Raw genomic sequence first — 13,842 nt, 5'->3', positions numbered from 1 at the left:
ATATGATTGTATTATATAAATTCTACAATTCTAGCATATAAACCATAGCAGCCTCCACAATCCCCCAATAATTAAAACATATTTTATTTTCTATTGTCATTTTTGTATGCTATTTTGGTACTGACTGCTATATGTAACCATCTGTTTGAACCACTTTGGATGTACTTTCTGAATAAATAAAAAAATATATATACAATGTATATTTGTTACATATCCTATAACTCCTTTAGTTCAAATCTAAAGTTTATTCTCATGCTTGCGTCCTTCTGATCTCGATATACATTCCCATAAAATTATTGTATTTGGTAAACCCTTGAAGAGGGGTTCACTCTTGTAATTCAATGATAACAATGGTAACCAAACATGGATACCCTTCTTTTTGGCAGATTAGAAATACTAAAGGAGAAAATAAGCCCACAGCTTACATTCAATGTTAATAAGATGGGAGATTAGGTATAAGTTTGAACAACTCAGTAAATAGCCACAGTTCTTACTGATCAACAAACAATTGCATTTGAGTGAATGAACCAAAGACCACCGTTCTATAAATAAGATATGAAGCTTAAATAAAACAGAGGATTGTATTTATATAATAATATGGTTACTGTTCTTTTCATACCATTTAAATTTGCTAAGAATACTTTTATATTTACAATATCAATACTTATATTAAAACATAAGAACTAACTATAAAAGTTGCTTGGGTTACTTCTCTAATATCAAAAAATTACACCAGTGAGCCAAATTTTTATTATTCTATTTAGAGCGTGACAACGCCTGAAGTAGGACGTCGGATCGATGTAGTTTTTCGCCTTTAAATCGATAGTTATAATAATATTTGGTGATTATTGCGATCATTTACGACTGTAAAAAACACGATAATAGTTTTATAGTATTTCAATCTGGTAATTGGTTTTAAAAATTCTGGTTTTGAATTATCAGAACTTTAATAAGAATATATAACTAAAACTAAGAATCGCATGCTCATATGTATCGATTCTGTCCAGACTGCTATCAGTACAGTTGAGCGGAGTGGGGGTCGAAAGTTTAGTGTTGGTCTAGTTTAAGGGGTTTGTTGTATAACGGTTTTTCTTATTTTAGTCTTGAGAAAGTTATTTGTTTCCTGATGGTTTAATCTACGATTAGAACTTTGGAATTTTAATTGATAGGTTGTTGTTACAATTGTGATTTAATTTGTAAAAACTCTAAAATGGCTTCATCACAGGATGCTTGGTATTTGTCTCTACTCGGTTTGGCGGAACATTTTCGTACTTCAAATCCTCCAGATATAAGAAAATGCATTCAGTGCTTAAATGCTGTGTTTACTTTTAAGCCTCCTACGCGGGTTGAAGCTAGGACACATCTTCAGCTTGGTAATATATTGTTGACACATACGAAAAATACAGATCTTGCAAGAAATTATTTAGAACAAGCTTGGCATCTTTCTCAAAATATTAATACCTTTGATGATGTGAAATTTGAAGCAGCTAGTGTTTTGGCGAGTGTCTATGAACAGCAGAACCAGAAGCCTTTATCAAAATCAATTCTAAGGAAAGCAATTGAATTATCTCAGCATAATGTTTATTGGCATTGTAGACTATTATTTCAGCTTGCTCAGATTCATGCTACAGAGAAAGATTATGAACTAGCTTGCAGTCTTCTGAGCGTTGGAAGTGATTATGCTCAAATATCGTCTGCTAACTATACACGATTATTATTTCTTCTTAGTAGGTGTATGTTAATGTTAATTGATAAAAAGTTTTCTGATGTGCTTCAGCTCCTAAATCAATGTAGTCATCTTCTCGAAACCTGGCAAGGAAATCAGTATCAAAAGGAATATCTCAAAGTGTTTTTTCTAGTGCTTCAGGTGTGTCATTATTTAGTGGCTGGACAAGTTAAAAGTGTTAAACCGTGTTTGAAACAGTTACAGCAAAGTATTCAAGTTATAATGCAGCCTTCCTGGCCATCAGATGAAGTTGTTAGTGGTGCTAATGTTGGTGATATGTTTATATGGATGCCTAAAGAGCATTTATATGTTCTTGTTTATTTAGTTACTGTCATGCATAGTATGCAGGCAGGATACATGGATAAAGCTCAAAAATATACCGATAAAGCTCTACTACAAATTGAAAAATTGAAGATAGTTGATAATAGTAAAATTCTTTGTGCTTTACAGTTGATGCTTTTGGAACATATGGTTATGTGTCGTTTAGTAATGGGACAGAAGTGTATTGCTTTGACTCAAATGGCTAATGCATCAGCTCTTTGTGTTGCTAATCCTAATCTACTTAAAACCCACAAACCTCAACTGCATGTTCTTATTGGATTGTATGCAATGTCAATGAATTGTATGCAACACGCTGAACAGCAGTTCAATGCAGCAATAGCTTGTTCTCAAGAGAGAGATCTCTGGACTTTTGCTAAACTTAATCTTGGAATTGTATATTTGAGAGAGAAACGAGAAGCTGAGTTTAATGCTCTGTTAGAATACATTAATCCTGACACGCTACCATCACATTCTCATAGCTTACGAGCAGCAGCTTATTATGTTTTAGGTTTGCAATCATTTTTCCAATCTAGGCACAATGAAGCTAAACGATTTTTAAGGGAAGCATTAAAAATGGCAAATGCTGAAGATTCAAATCGGCTTACTTCCTGTTCATTAGTACTTCTTGGTCATATTTTCTTGTCACTTGGTAACAGTAGAGAAAGTATGAATATGGTTACACCTGCAATGCAACTTGCGAGTAGGATTCCTGATGTGCATGTTCAACTGTGGGCATCAGCGATATTGAAAGATCTCTATAGAATGTGTGGGGATCCAGCAAGAGAAAGCGAGGCTTATCAAATGCATTGCAACTTTTCAAGTATGTTACTCAAAGATCATTTCCAGTCTACTCAAATGCCTGAACATAATCTTATTAACTGGACTGAGGGAGACAATCCACCTTTGCCTCAACTTTGTAGTAGTGGTAGTTTCCGTTCATAAATAGTTATAGTACCTTTTATTTATTAGCAATACAATTACAGGACTTATAGATATTTTGCCCCACTAATGTGGTTCATTAATTAAAAAAAATGTATATTTATTTTAACCTTCATTTATTTATATGTACTCTCTCGTGTTAACTTATTGAAAATATTCTTGGTTTTAAAAACAAAACAAAAAAATTTGATGAAGGTACTGTACCATTTATGGCAACTGAAAACATGTTGGCTTTGAAGGTGTTCATGAAAAAGGATGTTTTAATTTCCAAAATTGGCTATTATTTGCTGAATATCAAAGATATCCAACTTTGGTTCATCCTAGATTACTTCTCAATTGACAGCCAGGCGGTTCCAAATGATGATCGTCTTAAGAATATTTTAATATTCTAAGATGCTAGAACTCAAGAAAGAAATGGGAACTCATGTTCATTGAAGGTAATGTTCGCTAAGTTTTTAAAATTCATCTATCATTTTCAATTAGTTATACATTCATGAAAAATACTATACATTTTAATCAAATTATTAGAATAAAATACTAACAATCTCTAACAAGATGTGTGGTTGAAAAAGAAATATATCTATGATGAATGAGTTCATAGGGTTTATAAGTAATGTAAATGAATTGTAATTATAATTTCTTTTGTTATGGTGCACATGTCACTGTGTCATGTGGGTTATATGTATACACAATACTCTATTGTGGATTATAACACACTCTATTATTATGAGATGTAAGTAGTTGGCAATTATTGTAATATTAGTATCAAACCTCTGAATTCGCTTAGACTGGTTATTATTTTTTGGGTTTTCTTTGATTCCTAAATTTTTATTGATCAAACAGGTTATAGTTGTCATTGTGATGAGTTTATGGAATGGATGTGTAAACATATTTCTTTTTATTGTTTATTACATATTTCTGTTTATTGTCACATCAATAATCACTATTTTTAATACACTTTAAAAATTGATATTTTAAATTTCAGGGCAACTATCTTGATAAAATGTGACATGGACTTTGTTTTGTATCCATTGGATGTACAGAAATGTGCTGTGGATTTTAGTAGTTGTAAGTATGATTTCATCATCTTACTTAGGTATTTTGTTTTGTTTTTCCCTCCTAACATCATTACATTTCTTTAATTTAATTTTAATCAAAATGTATAATAGTAATCAATGGAATTTTGAGAGATTCTTTTAAGCTATGAACAAAATGAGTAATTATATGTAAGCCTCCACTTAAAAAAAAAATAAACAGATTAGATTGAATTAATTTATGAGTTGATGTATGTAGTTTTGCCATAGTTATATTTTAGTACACATTTTTCTGATCATTAATCTAATTTAAACTCAAATTTTATTTAACTTGATAAAAAATTAGTACTAAACATAGTTTTGAATTTATTCAATGAGATCTAATACATTTTCTTAGATTTGGATTTGTACCCTTCAAAGAATTACCCTAAGCAATTTTAAAAATATGAAGGTCTCGTACATAAACAATTTATTTCTCTAAAATCTTGTAATTAAAGAATATTTCAATAAGTATGAGTTGAATCATTATACAACAAAAAAAAAACTAAAATTCCTGAATTGTGATTAAAATCAGAAATTGAGACATTTTCAAACAAATACTAACATTCTTTTAAGTATTAATCTTTTTTATTGAAAATATTATATTGTATATATGAATGCTAATTTATTACGACTCACGATTTCAGTTCTATTAAAACAAATGATTAAAAAAAAATATGTTATTTCTTTAAATGAAATCAAGTAAAACATCTGTGGCTTGACATCTCTTAAAAGTATTGTACCTACCTAATTTGTTATTGCCATGATGTTATGATATTTCTCAAGAAGGTTAAGGTAGCCAACCATATACAAGGGTGGTTTGAAAAGTTCTCGGAATCACTGCTAGATATCAGTGCTAGAGCAACGAAGTTCCCGCGCAATAATCACACATCCTTTGTGAGTGAACACGTGGCGTGAGTGGTAATGACAACTCTTTGTTATTGTTTATGTGTAGTGATTTGTAACAATAGAAAAACTTACATTTGAGCAGTGATTAAGTACTTTGTAAAGAAAGGTATAAAAGCAAAAGAAATTCATCCCGACTTTCAGAACACACTGTGGGACTCTACTCCTTCATATTCAACTGTTACCAAGTGAACCAGCGAGTTTAAATTTGGTCGGGAGAGCTTAGATGATGATCTACGTAGTGGATGGCTAAAAAGTGCAAAAAGAATTTATCGCAAAAGTGCATAAAAAGGTCATGGAGGATCGTCGACTGAAAGTGCTTGAGATTTCTGAAGCTGTAGGGATGTCATCTGAACGGGTATATCACATTTTAACCGAAGAAGTGGGAATGAAAAAATTATTCACAAGATGGTTGCCGCGGTTCTGGACATTGGACCATAAACGCACCGGATTGGAAATTTCCAAACAAAATCTGGCCCGTTTTCAGTGCAAGCAACAAGATTTTTTGTGCCAGTTTGTAACTACAGATGAAACTTGGGTCTACTACTATACCCCGGAGACAAAGTAGTGGAAACATTTTGAGTCACCAAAGAAAGCAAGGGCAGTACGTTCGGCCGGAAAGGTCATGGCCTCAGTTTTCTGGGATGCAAAAAGCATTCTGCTGATAGATTATCTTCTTACTGGCCAAACAACTACGGACAATACTACGCAAACCTCCTAAACCAATTACAGGAAAAGATATGTTAAAAAAAGCCTGGTTTGGCAAGGAAAAAAGTCTTCTTTCATCAGGACAATGTCAGCCTGCACACAAGTGCTATTGCCATGGCAAAACTTCATGAACTGAGATACGAATTGTTGCCACATCCACCATATTCACCTGATTTGGAACCATCAGATTTTCATCTCTTCCCAAAGCTGAAAATTTTCCTAGGTGGACGGAGATTTCTGATAATGGAAGAACTGACAGCCGAATTGGAGAGGTATTTTGCAGGACTGTAGGAATCTCATTTTCGAGATGGGATCAAGGCACTGAAACATCACTGGACCAAATGCATTAGTATACAGGGAGACTATGTTGAAAAATAACAGCAGTTCCACAGAGGTACACAGGAATGTACTTCTTTCTAGTACATTCCGAGAACTTTCCAAACCACCCTCGTATAATTAACCCTACTCAATTTAGGTAACTAAAATGGGCTCCTGTGATTAAAATAGTGGATTTCATTGGTTTAATGCTTGATGTATGAAGGCCCTAGGTAATTTAAATCAAAGTCGCAATGCTTTATTACTCACATTTTCCATTTATTGTTTGTATGAATTCATTAATGTGGGAGTATAAATTCCAGTGAGTCTAATTAACTTCCATTCTTCTGATTTTAATGTTCTACATTGATAGGTGCTATGAATTAAATTTTATGTCCTTGAAAAGCATCGATGAAAACTTTTAGACTTTTTCCATTAGAAGATTATGAAAAATATATAATTTTTGATTTATCCTATCCTACTAAGTTATAAATATGGATTCACTATTTCATGTCTGTTTTAGACAAGTACACTGAAGAATCTATGGTTTTTCAATGGCTCCATGGTAAATCTTCACTTAGTTTTCCAAGTGATTTTGGGAAAGATGGTTACAGGCTACCAAAGTATGTTGTTACCTTTGAGGCTCAAAATGATAGCCAATGTGTATTTTATGGAGAAGGTAATTGTTTAAGAACATGTTTCTCAAACAAAGCTGTGCTTATTTTTCTATGACACAAGAAATGAATTACTGCTCTTTTAGGGAACCATTCAACTGCCAGGATGCTGATCACGATGAGTCGAGAGATACGGAGCCACTTGTTGGAAAGTTATCTTCCTAGCACACTTTTCGTCATCATGTCCTGGGGAAGCTTTGTGGTGATGCCAGAGGTAGTACCAGGAAGAATGGTCCTGTTAGTTACCACGTTATTGTCATTAGTCACTATGTTTGATACCATTAGGCAAGTCACAATGAATCTCTTATCTTTATCATTATAAAAATTTTATTTATTTTTTTTTTTAATCCATTACTTATTTTACAGGAATAATTCTCCGAGTGCCTTGGAATTGAAATGTATTGAAGTGTGGCTGATTTCATGTACCTTGTTTGTGTTCTTAGCATTACTTGAGTATTTCATCGTTCTGTTTGGGATCCGTTATGATAAACATTGGCGCCACAAGAAAGCAGAACTAGACTTACAACGAGACATCAATGCTCAGCTTGCTAGAGAGCGGCTAAATAGATTATTTGGACAAAACAATACTAGGATTATCCCGCAGCACAATCATACTGAAGAAAAAGAACCAACTCCAACTGAAACAACGGAAATTGTTTCTCCTCCTCCACCACCACTACCACCAACCCCTCAACCTCAGGTCAGTTATTAGTTTTCAATGAAGAGTTTTGATACTGTTAGTTAATTTATGTTAATTTGATAAAAAATAAATCAGAATGTGCATAAGTTGTACAAGTTGTCATTCATTAGGTGTTACATTATGTCTATAATTACTGTCTGCATAATTAATATTTTATTTTTAATTAAATTTAAATTTAAAAAATTAATTTAGGTCAGGGCAGTAATACATTCAAAGAATTACCTCTAAAATGGTTATAATATTCCTTCAGATTTTTCATAAATTAGGAAAAAACTCATATCTTTTACCAAATTAATGTATTTTCAGTTTTGGATTACAAGAGCTTTTGTCTGGTCCGAAGATTGCTAGTTCTATTATTATTTGGTCAGAAAGAAGCTTTTTATACTGAAAAATACTTTTTATTTTTTAATTCTCCAGTTACTATATTTTTAGAGGAAGGGCTCTTCATTAATTTTTATTAAACTTTTACATACATACATTAAACAAAATGATTCTATTCACAATATAACAGTGTGTTTCCTAAATTATTGTAATTTATATTAAATACCTTTGCCCAACTTTTACTTTGTTTAAATAAAGCAGTGCCTTAAGAAGTGGTTAATGAACTTTCTTATTTCTTCTTTTTGTTTTGTTTGAGAACCTAAAAATATAACTTCATTTCATCCTAAAACCTATGTTAAAGAATTATATAAAGTTATAATTTCTCAGGCCTTTAGTTCTTGCCGCCAATTCTTTAGCTTGTTATTATCATCCACTCTTTTTTGAGGGATCCTGCAGTTGATCAATCCTTTCTTTTGGCCGAGGTTTTTAACTGAAGGAATTCTGGTGGTGTTTCTTTCCAATATTGAAAAGGTTAACTTGCCTAATTTATGAGGATAAAAAGAACTGACAATGATAAGATCATTTTCAATGCATAATTCTAATAGGCATCTTCCGTTGTTATTCAGTATTCTCTAACCCCTATTGGTGCATGTATGACATGAACTCTTCTGCGGTCTCTTCCAGCATTGAGATCTCCCATTACTGAAACATTCCTCTTGCTACTTTTTTCACTTGTGCGGTCGTTTTATAGTTTCACTTCCATCACACATGATTCTTTAGTTGATATATACTTAAACCAATGTAACCTTTACTACTTAGAGAATGACATTGCTGGTATTTATTTTCCTCGAGTTGCCCAGTTCCTCAGTCTTGAACTTTCTGGTGTAGCTCATCCTTAGAAATTAATCGTTCTCCCTCTGTTGCTTGGTTACCCAGTGGAATCCTTGAATAGAGGAGGATATATTCTTTGTCAAGCAGCGTTTCTTCAGAACTCTTCTTTCAAATTTTGTATAGCCATAGTATATCAGTTTTGTAGGTTTCTATCTCATCCACAATTTGCTCTTTGCCAGAAATACTTGAAATTGGTTGTACTCCCTTATGGGTGAAGGCCCAGCAAAGAAGGACTCAACTCTCAGTATTGAATCTTCCCATGTAAAGGTGATTCTAAAGTATGTTCTGTAATTGTTCTTAGTGTCGGTATGTATCTATAGTTTGTTGTTCTATTTTGTTTAAGTCCATTGTCTAGGTAACTCAAAAGACTGTGGAGGGATGGTTAATCTTCACCAGTAGGGCATATCTACTAGCTCTTTCAGGGTTCAGGGTAGAGAATTATTGCAAAACTTTTTTTTTTAAGTAGCCTTTTACTTTTGTTTCTGCTGCCTAAAGTACTTTTATTTGATGGATGAGGCCATAATCATTATTCTTATTTTTAATAATTGATTATAAGTAGTCAATTTTTTTCAGATTATGAATCAGTTTTTTTTCAATTATTAGTAATGAATGTATTATTCCCCTAAGAATATTTTCAATTTATACAAGATATTTTTAATTTTTTTTTAAAGGAAAACCATACAAATTCGATCTCCAAAGCCCCTACACCTACAGTTCCTGAAGCTCAACACATTTTAAGAGTGAGTTTATAATTCTTATTAAATATTTTGATTTTTTATTGTAGGTAGTAATCGCAGTATGAAGTGCTCATTAACAGTGGTCATTAATAGTTAATGAGTTTAGTAGTTAGTGAGAAGAGAAAACAAAAATAAATGTGTTTCATTTTCATTAAAATTTTGTTATTATTGAATTACTATATCTAGTTTATTTTAGATATAATAGAGATGTCACATTTTAAATTTTACTAAAAGCTTTTGAAAAAATGTTCTCTTTGTTCAATATAAATCATATTTAAAGATATTTAGTATTTTGATGGATTAGATTTTTACATATTAAAAACTTTTGGTAAACATTGTATTTTTACTATTTTTCTTAGGTCGAAGCTGATAATAATGCTGACGTGATCCGATCTCCAAGGTTAGAACCAATGAGCGGTAAACAGAAGTTCCAGATGCTGACACAGCATGTTATTTTGTATGTTGGATCACAGCGAGGAACTATAGATCAGATTTCACTTGCATTATTTCCTTTCTGTTTTACAATGTTTGCTGTTATATATTGGATATCTTACTTAAGCGAGTCCAGGAGGCGAGCTACTGAATGACCCACGTTACCACCATGTCCCACTACTTAAGGGCACATTTGTTCTCCTCAATCGTTGAGCAACTTCTATGTTATAATCACATAGAAATGTTTCGTTTGGGATGGTTTCAGGTTGCTACTCCGATTTTAAGTCTTTCCAATCCTTGAGGTAGAGAATGTGTAATTTTTATATGATGACAAAAAATAAAAGTAAAAAAAAAACTTTTAAAACTACTAAGAATTTCCAGGTTAAAATTACACACATTAAAAATTCTCAATATAATTGCACCTGAAAAAATTGAGAGCAATTTTAATTTATTGCTCATTTTAATTAATTAATCTTTACTTTATTAAAAGTAATTATTATCTCTTATTTTTTCACATTTATATTAAATATTTATGATAAGAAGTTATATTCTTAATGATTTCAGGGTAAAATGATAAAAAAATAAAAATTGAAAATGAGTTTTAAAAATGTAACTAAGACATTAAAAGGATAAGAACTATGATCATTTGTTTATAATTCAACCAGACAATTAAATAGAAAATTAAACAATTTAAGTCCCTCCTTAAATTTGCATCATATATGTAAAAAAAAGTTGTTTACAGGCAAAGTGTAGAATAGTAATCTCAGTTATTTTTTTGTTGGATACAGTTATTTTATCTAGTAATGTGATAAATTAGCTTCTCTGTTAACAAAACATTTCAATTGAAAATCTATGTTATTTTCAGTCACGAATAAAAACCTTTTTTAGTCAATATATCATTTTACAATCTTCAATGTTGTTGAGAAATTATAGAAATACTTGTAATAGAAGTACTTATTACTCAAATAATAAGGTTAAATATTATTTGTCGGTTATTAAAGTACTGTTAACATCTTAAGCATGACATGGAAGTTAAAAACTCATTTCTTTACTTTTTCTTAGTGTTGAGATTTCTATACTATGGGGTTGTTTACAAAATGTTTTTTTTTTATTTTACTTTGCCTGTAACATATGCATCAAACCATTTGATAATAATTCTTGTTACAACAAAAAAGAAAAAAAAAAATTAATGCTCAAATAACTTATATTAGAAGTAAAATTATTATAATAGGGATTACTCTTTACTGATATAATTTTTATTACTAATTAATAATTTTTTATATAGCTTTGGCTCAAACATGCATTTTAGCTTCATCATTGCTCTATTTTAATGGTAGTCATTTGATAATTAGAAAAGTTATTTTGCTAAAATAGTAATTTAATTTGTCTAGAAATTATTTATTAGTTTTTGTATGATTTTGTTTAAGTACTGTAATTGAAGGATTAAGAAAGCAAAAACCAAGCCTATTCACTTATCCTTTTCCATCTCCAGTTCATTGGAATAGGAAGAGTAGAGTCTTTATCCATCAGGATAGCCTGATGTAGTTGTCAAAGGTTGTTTGTTGTTCTGGAAATAATATTGTAATAGATAATCAAAATTGTGACATCACTGTTTTTTTACTGCATCCTTCAATTGAAGACCTGTTAAATGTATTCGAAGATAGTCTTCTCACTGTAACTGAATTGAAACCTGTGGAAACTGCCTTATTAAAAATTTATAGATTAAAATTTCCCTGTTCTGTTATAAGTAATGTAACTTTATAATTGCTTATTAGTTACCATGCTCTTTGTTAATCAATGAAGAATGTTTTTAAGTAGGTACAAAGATTTACATAAGTTATTTTGTATTTTAAATATGATATTTAAAAATAAACATTTTAGAATTGTTGTAAAAAATGTGTTCTTTATTTGGAATATTATGGACCTGTTGTTCATTAAGTTTTTTTTAAATCTAAGATATCATCTATAAGCTTTTCTGAAATTGTTGATCTAGAATAGGTACTGTGATTTGAATTTTGTTTTAAATATAATAATTCATATGTTACCCATAATAATCAGATTTGAGGTTATAAACTTCACTTTAGTATTAAGTTTTTACTGTGATAACTGTATGTAATAAAAATATTTTGTTTGTTTGTTGTTTTTAAATATTCATCTTGATTAACATTTGAATCCAGTCACATTGAACAGGTTCTTATCATTTATTTTCTCTTATATGATCAGGTCTATATACAATTAGAAATATAATGGCTTCTCTAGGTTTTCATATAACTTAGTTGATCAGTTAGTATGGGTTAGTCTTATAATTTCTCTCTGCTTTGGAGGTTGCTACTAACACTTCTCTTTCCGGCAGGAAATTATCGCACACTTGATTTAAAGCTTTGACTTCTTCCAGAGAAATACAGGGAAGCATATTGTGGCCTAATACTGTAGACTCACATCCTTTTAAGCATTGACAAAGGTCCTCCAGCTTTAGACTGTTGCATCCATTTGTGTTGAAGTGACGGCTTAGCAGCCTCAAGTCTGTAGTATGGTCAGTTCAATTCTGGCCTGGGCAAGTTGACTTGGATTTCGTGGCAATTCCACAAAATGAAAACTAGACCCTCCCACAATGGTTGAATTAGGTACTACCTATAGGATAACACCTGAGACCTGCTCATACACTCTTGAACTTATTTTCAGCCTACTTCTCATCCTCAGTTAATGATGGCTGTTCTCGTAAACTCTCTTTGATATTAATTATCCTTCATCTATTCTAAGCAGGAGTCCAGGCCACTTCAATGTCTATATCTCAAAAAAAATGGGAAGCTAATGTAATATTACAGTTTTACAACTCTATATTCTTGTTTAATGATCCCAGTCAACTTGTAAATGAAACTTCCATGTGAAGACGATATTTTTGGGATCCTGTCAAGATTAAAATTGTGTTAAGACCACCATCATGAGTATTCAATTGAGAGCCACTCTTGAACATTTTTTGTAGAATTAGTATTGTTAAATTGATTCTGGATAAATTTACTATCAGATGGTAAAAATCATTTAAAATAGTTAAATTTTAAGAGTTTGTTGATGTTCCTTTGCTGCCTGATTGTAAGTACCCTCTGACCTTCACAAAATAGCTGTAAGAGTTAAAAGCATCTATCTAGCTATAAAAAGCTCTCCAAATAGCAACTTAGAAATTGGATTTCTTGTTCTTTAACTGTAGTATCATTTATGTACTTTTTCAAGTCTTTCTCTATTTCACTTTAGAACTCTACTTCAATACTACTTGAATTCTTTCTCAATTATAATGTCTAGCAACCTGTGATCATAATTGGTATAATATATATGTATATTTATATATTTGTCATTATTATGGTGGTTTTGCAACATACAGATTTGTGTTTCCACCAACCATTTTGTCCTATTGATATGGTCGTTTGTATATATTTATACATTGTCTTTTTTGTTTTTCTAATAATCTTAACTTCTAAGGTCCAGTCTTCTCAATTCAACCTTCAATTATATTTCTTACTTATTTTTTATTCTACTGCAACTCCCTCCATAATATTGGCCATCAACTGGTTATCACACTGGTGTTTTCCAACTTACACATATTATCCAAACTATTTTTTTTTTTTTTGTATTATGACGAGTACTATATCAGGCAATTCACAATTTTATAATCAAAGAAGATTTTTTTTCGTATAACAGACCCCAGTTTTAATTATTTGAGCCTCATGGTAAAATACCTTTGACCAAAAATTTTATATCTGTCTTTTACTGGAAAAGGGAAAAACCAACATTTTTATTTAATACTTATTGTTGCTTTGCTTTAATAGTGGCACATGTAGCTGAAGAAATTTTTTTATTTGACGTACTTTGTGGATTATATCATAGATGATATTACTTTGTGGGAACACCTGTCTATAGTAATATCTCTGGAATACATCCAATTCAAAATAAAATCCAAACATTTTTTTGGTGAAATGTGCCTCTACTAAAGCTAAGCTGCGATATATACCCATATCAACTAAAATATAAATATATTTATATATTATTCCTATTTTATATGCTAAATTTGTCTGCATCCATTAATACAACAGCTCACACACATATA

At 31.2% G+C, this 13,842-nt stretch overlaps 2 protein-coding genes across 3 annotated transcripts in view; both read left to right on the top strand.

Moving 5' to 3' along the window:
• LOC106686603 (glycine receptor subunit alpha-4) overlaps positions 1-11,510 on the top strand; it is a 116,506-nt gene extending 104,996 nt beyond the window's left edge. For both annotated transcript variants that reach the window (XM_067052000.1, XM_024361366.2), the window contains 6 exons: positions 3,972-4,054; positions 6,512-6,667; positions 6,749-6,947; positions 7,029-7,362; positions 9,246-9,314; positions 9,671-11,510. In XM_067052000.1, coding sequence (XP_066908101.1) covers positions 3,972-4,054; positions 6,512-6,667; positions 6,749-6,947; positions 7,029-7,362; positions 9,246-9,314; positions 9,671-9,898 — 1,069 coding nt within the window. In that variant the 3' untranslated portion in view covers positions 9,899-11,510. The remainder of the gene's footprint in view (positions 1-3,971; positions 4,055-6,511; positions 6,668-6,748; positions 6,948-7,028; positions 7,363-9,245; positions 9,315-9,670) is intronic.
• Positions 1,045-3,418, top strand: Mau2 (Mau2 sister chromatid cohesion factor). Its single transcript, XM_014429991.3, has one exon. It carries the CDS (start codon positions 1,211-1,213, stop codon positions 2,987-2,989), a length of 1,779 nt encoding a protein of 592 aa, XP_014285477.1. The 5' UTR covers positions 1,045-1,210; the 3' UTR covers positions 2,990-3,418.
• Positions 11,511-13,842: the final 2,332 nt, after the last annotated feature.

Source organism: Halyomorpha halys, unplaced genomic scaffold (assembly GCF_000696795.3).
Source record: "Halyomorpha halys isolate HHAL.00 unplaced genomic scaffold, Hhal_1.1 Scaffold845.1, whole genome shotgun sequence".
In the NCBI taxonomy this organism is placed as follows: domain Eukaryota; kingdom Metazoa; phylum Arthropoda; class Insecta; order Hemiptera; family Pentatomidae; genus Halyomorpha; species Halyomorpha halys.
Note: the sequence above shows the minus strand (reverse complement) of the source record. Positions and strands in the feature narration are given on the sequence as shown.

What these genes read in the sequence shown, in the direction of transcription:
- Mau2 (XM_014429991.3), top strand. Translation starts at nt 1,211, where the DNA reads ATGGCTTCATCACAGGATGCTTGGTATTTGTCTCTACTCGGTTTGGCG.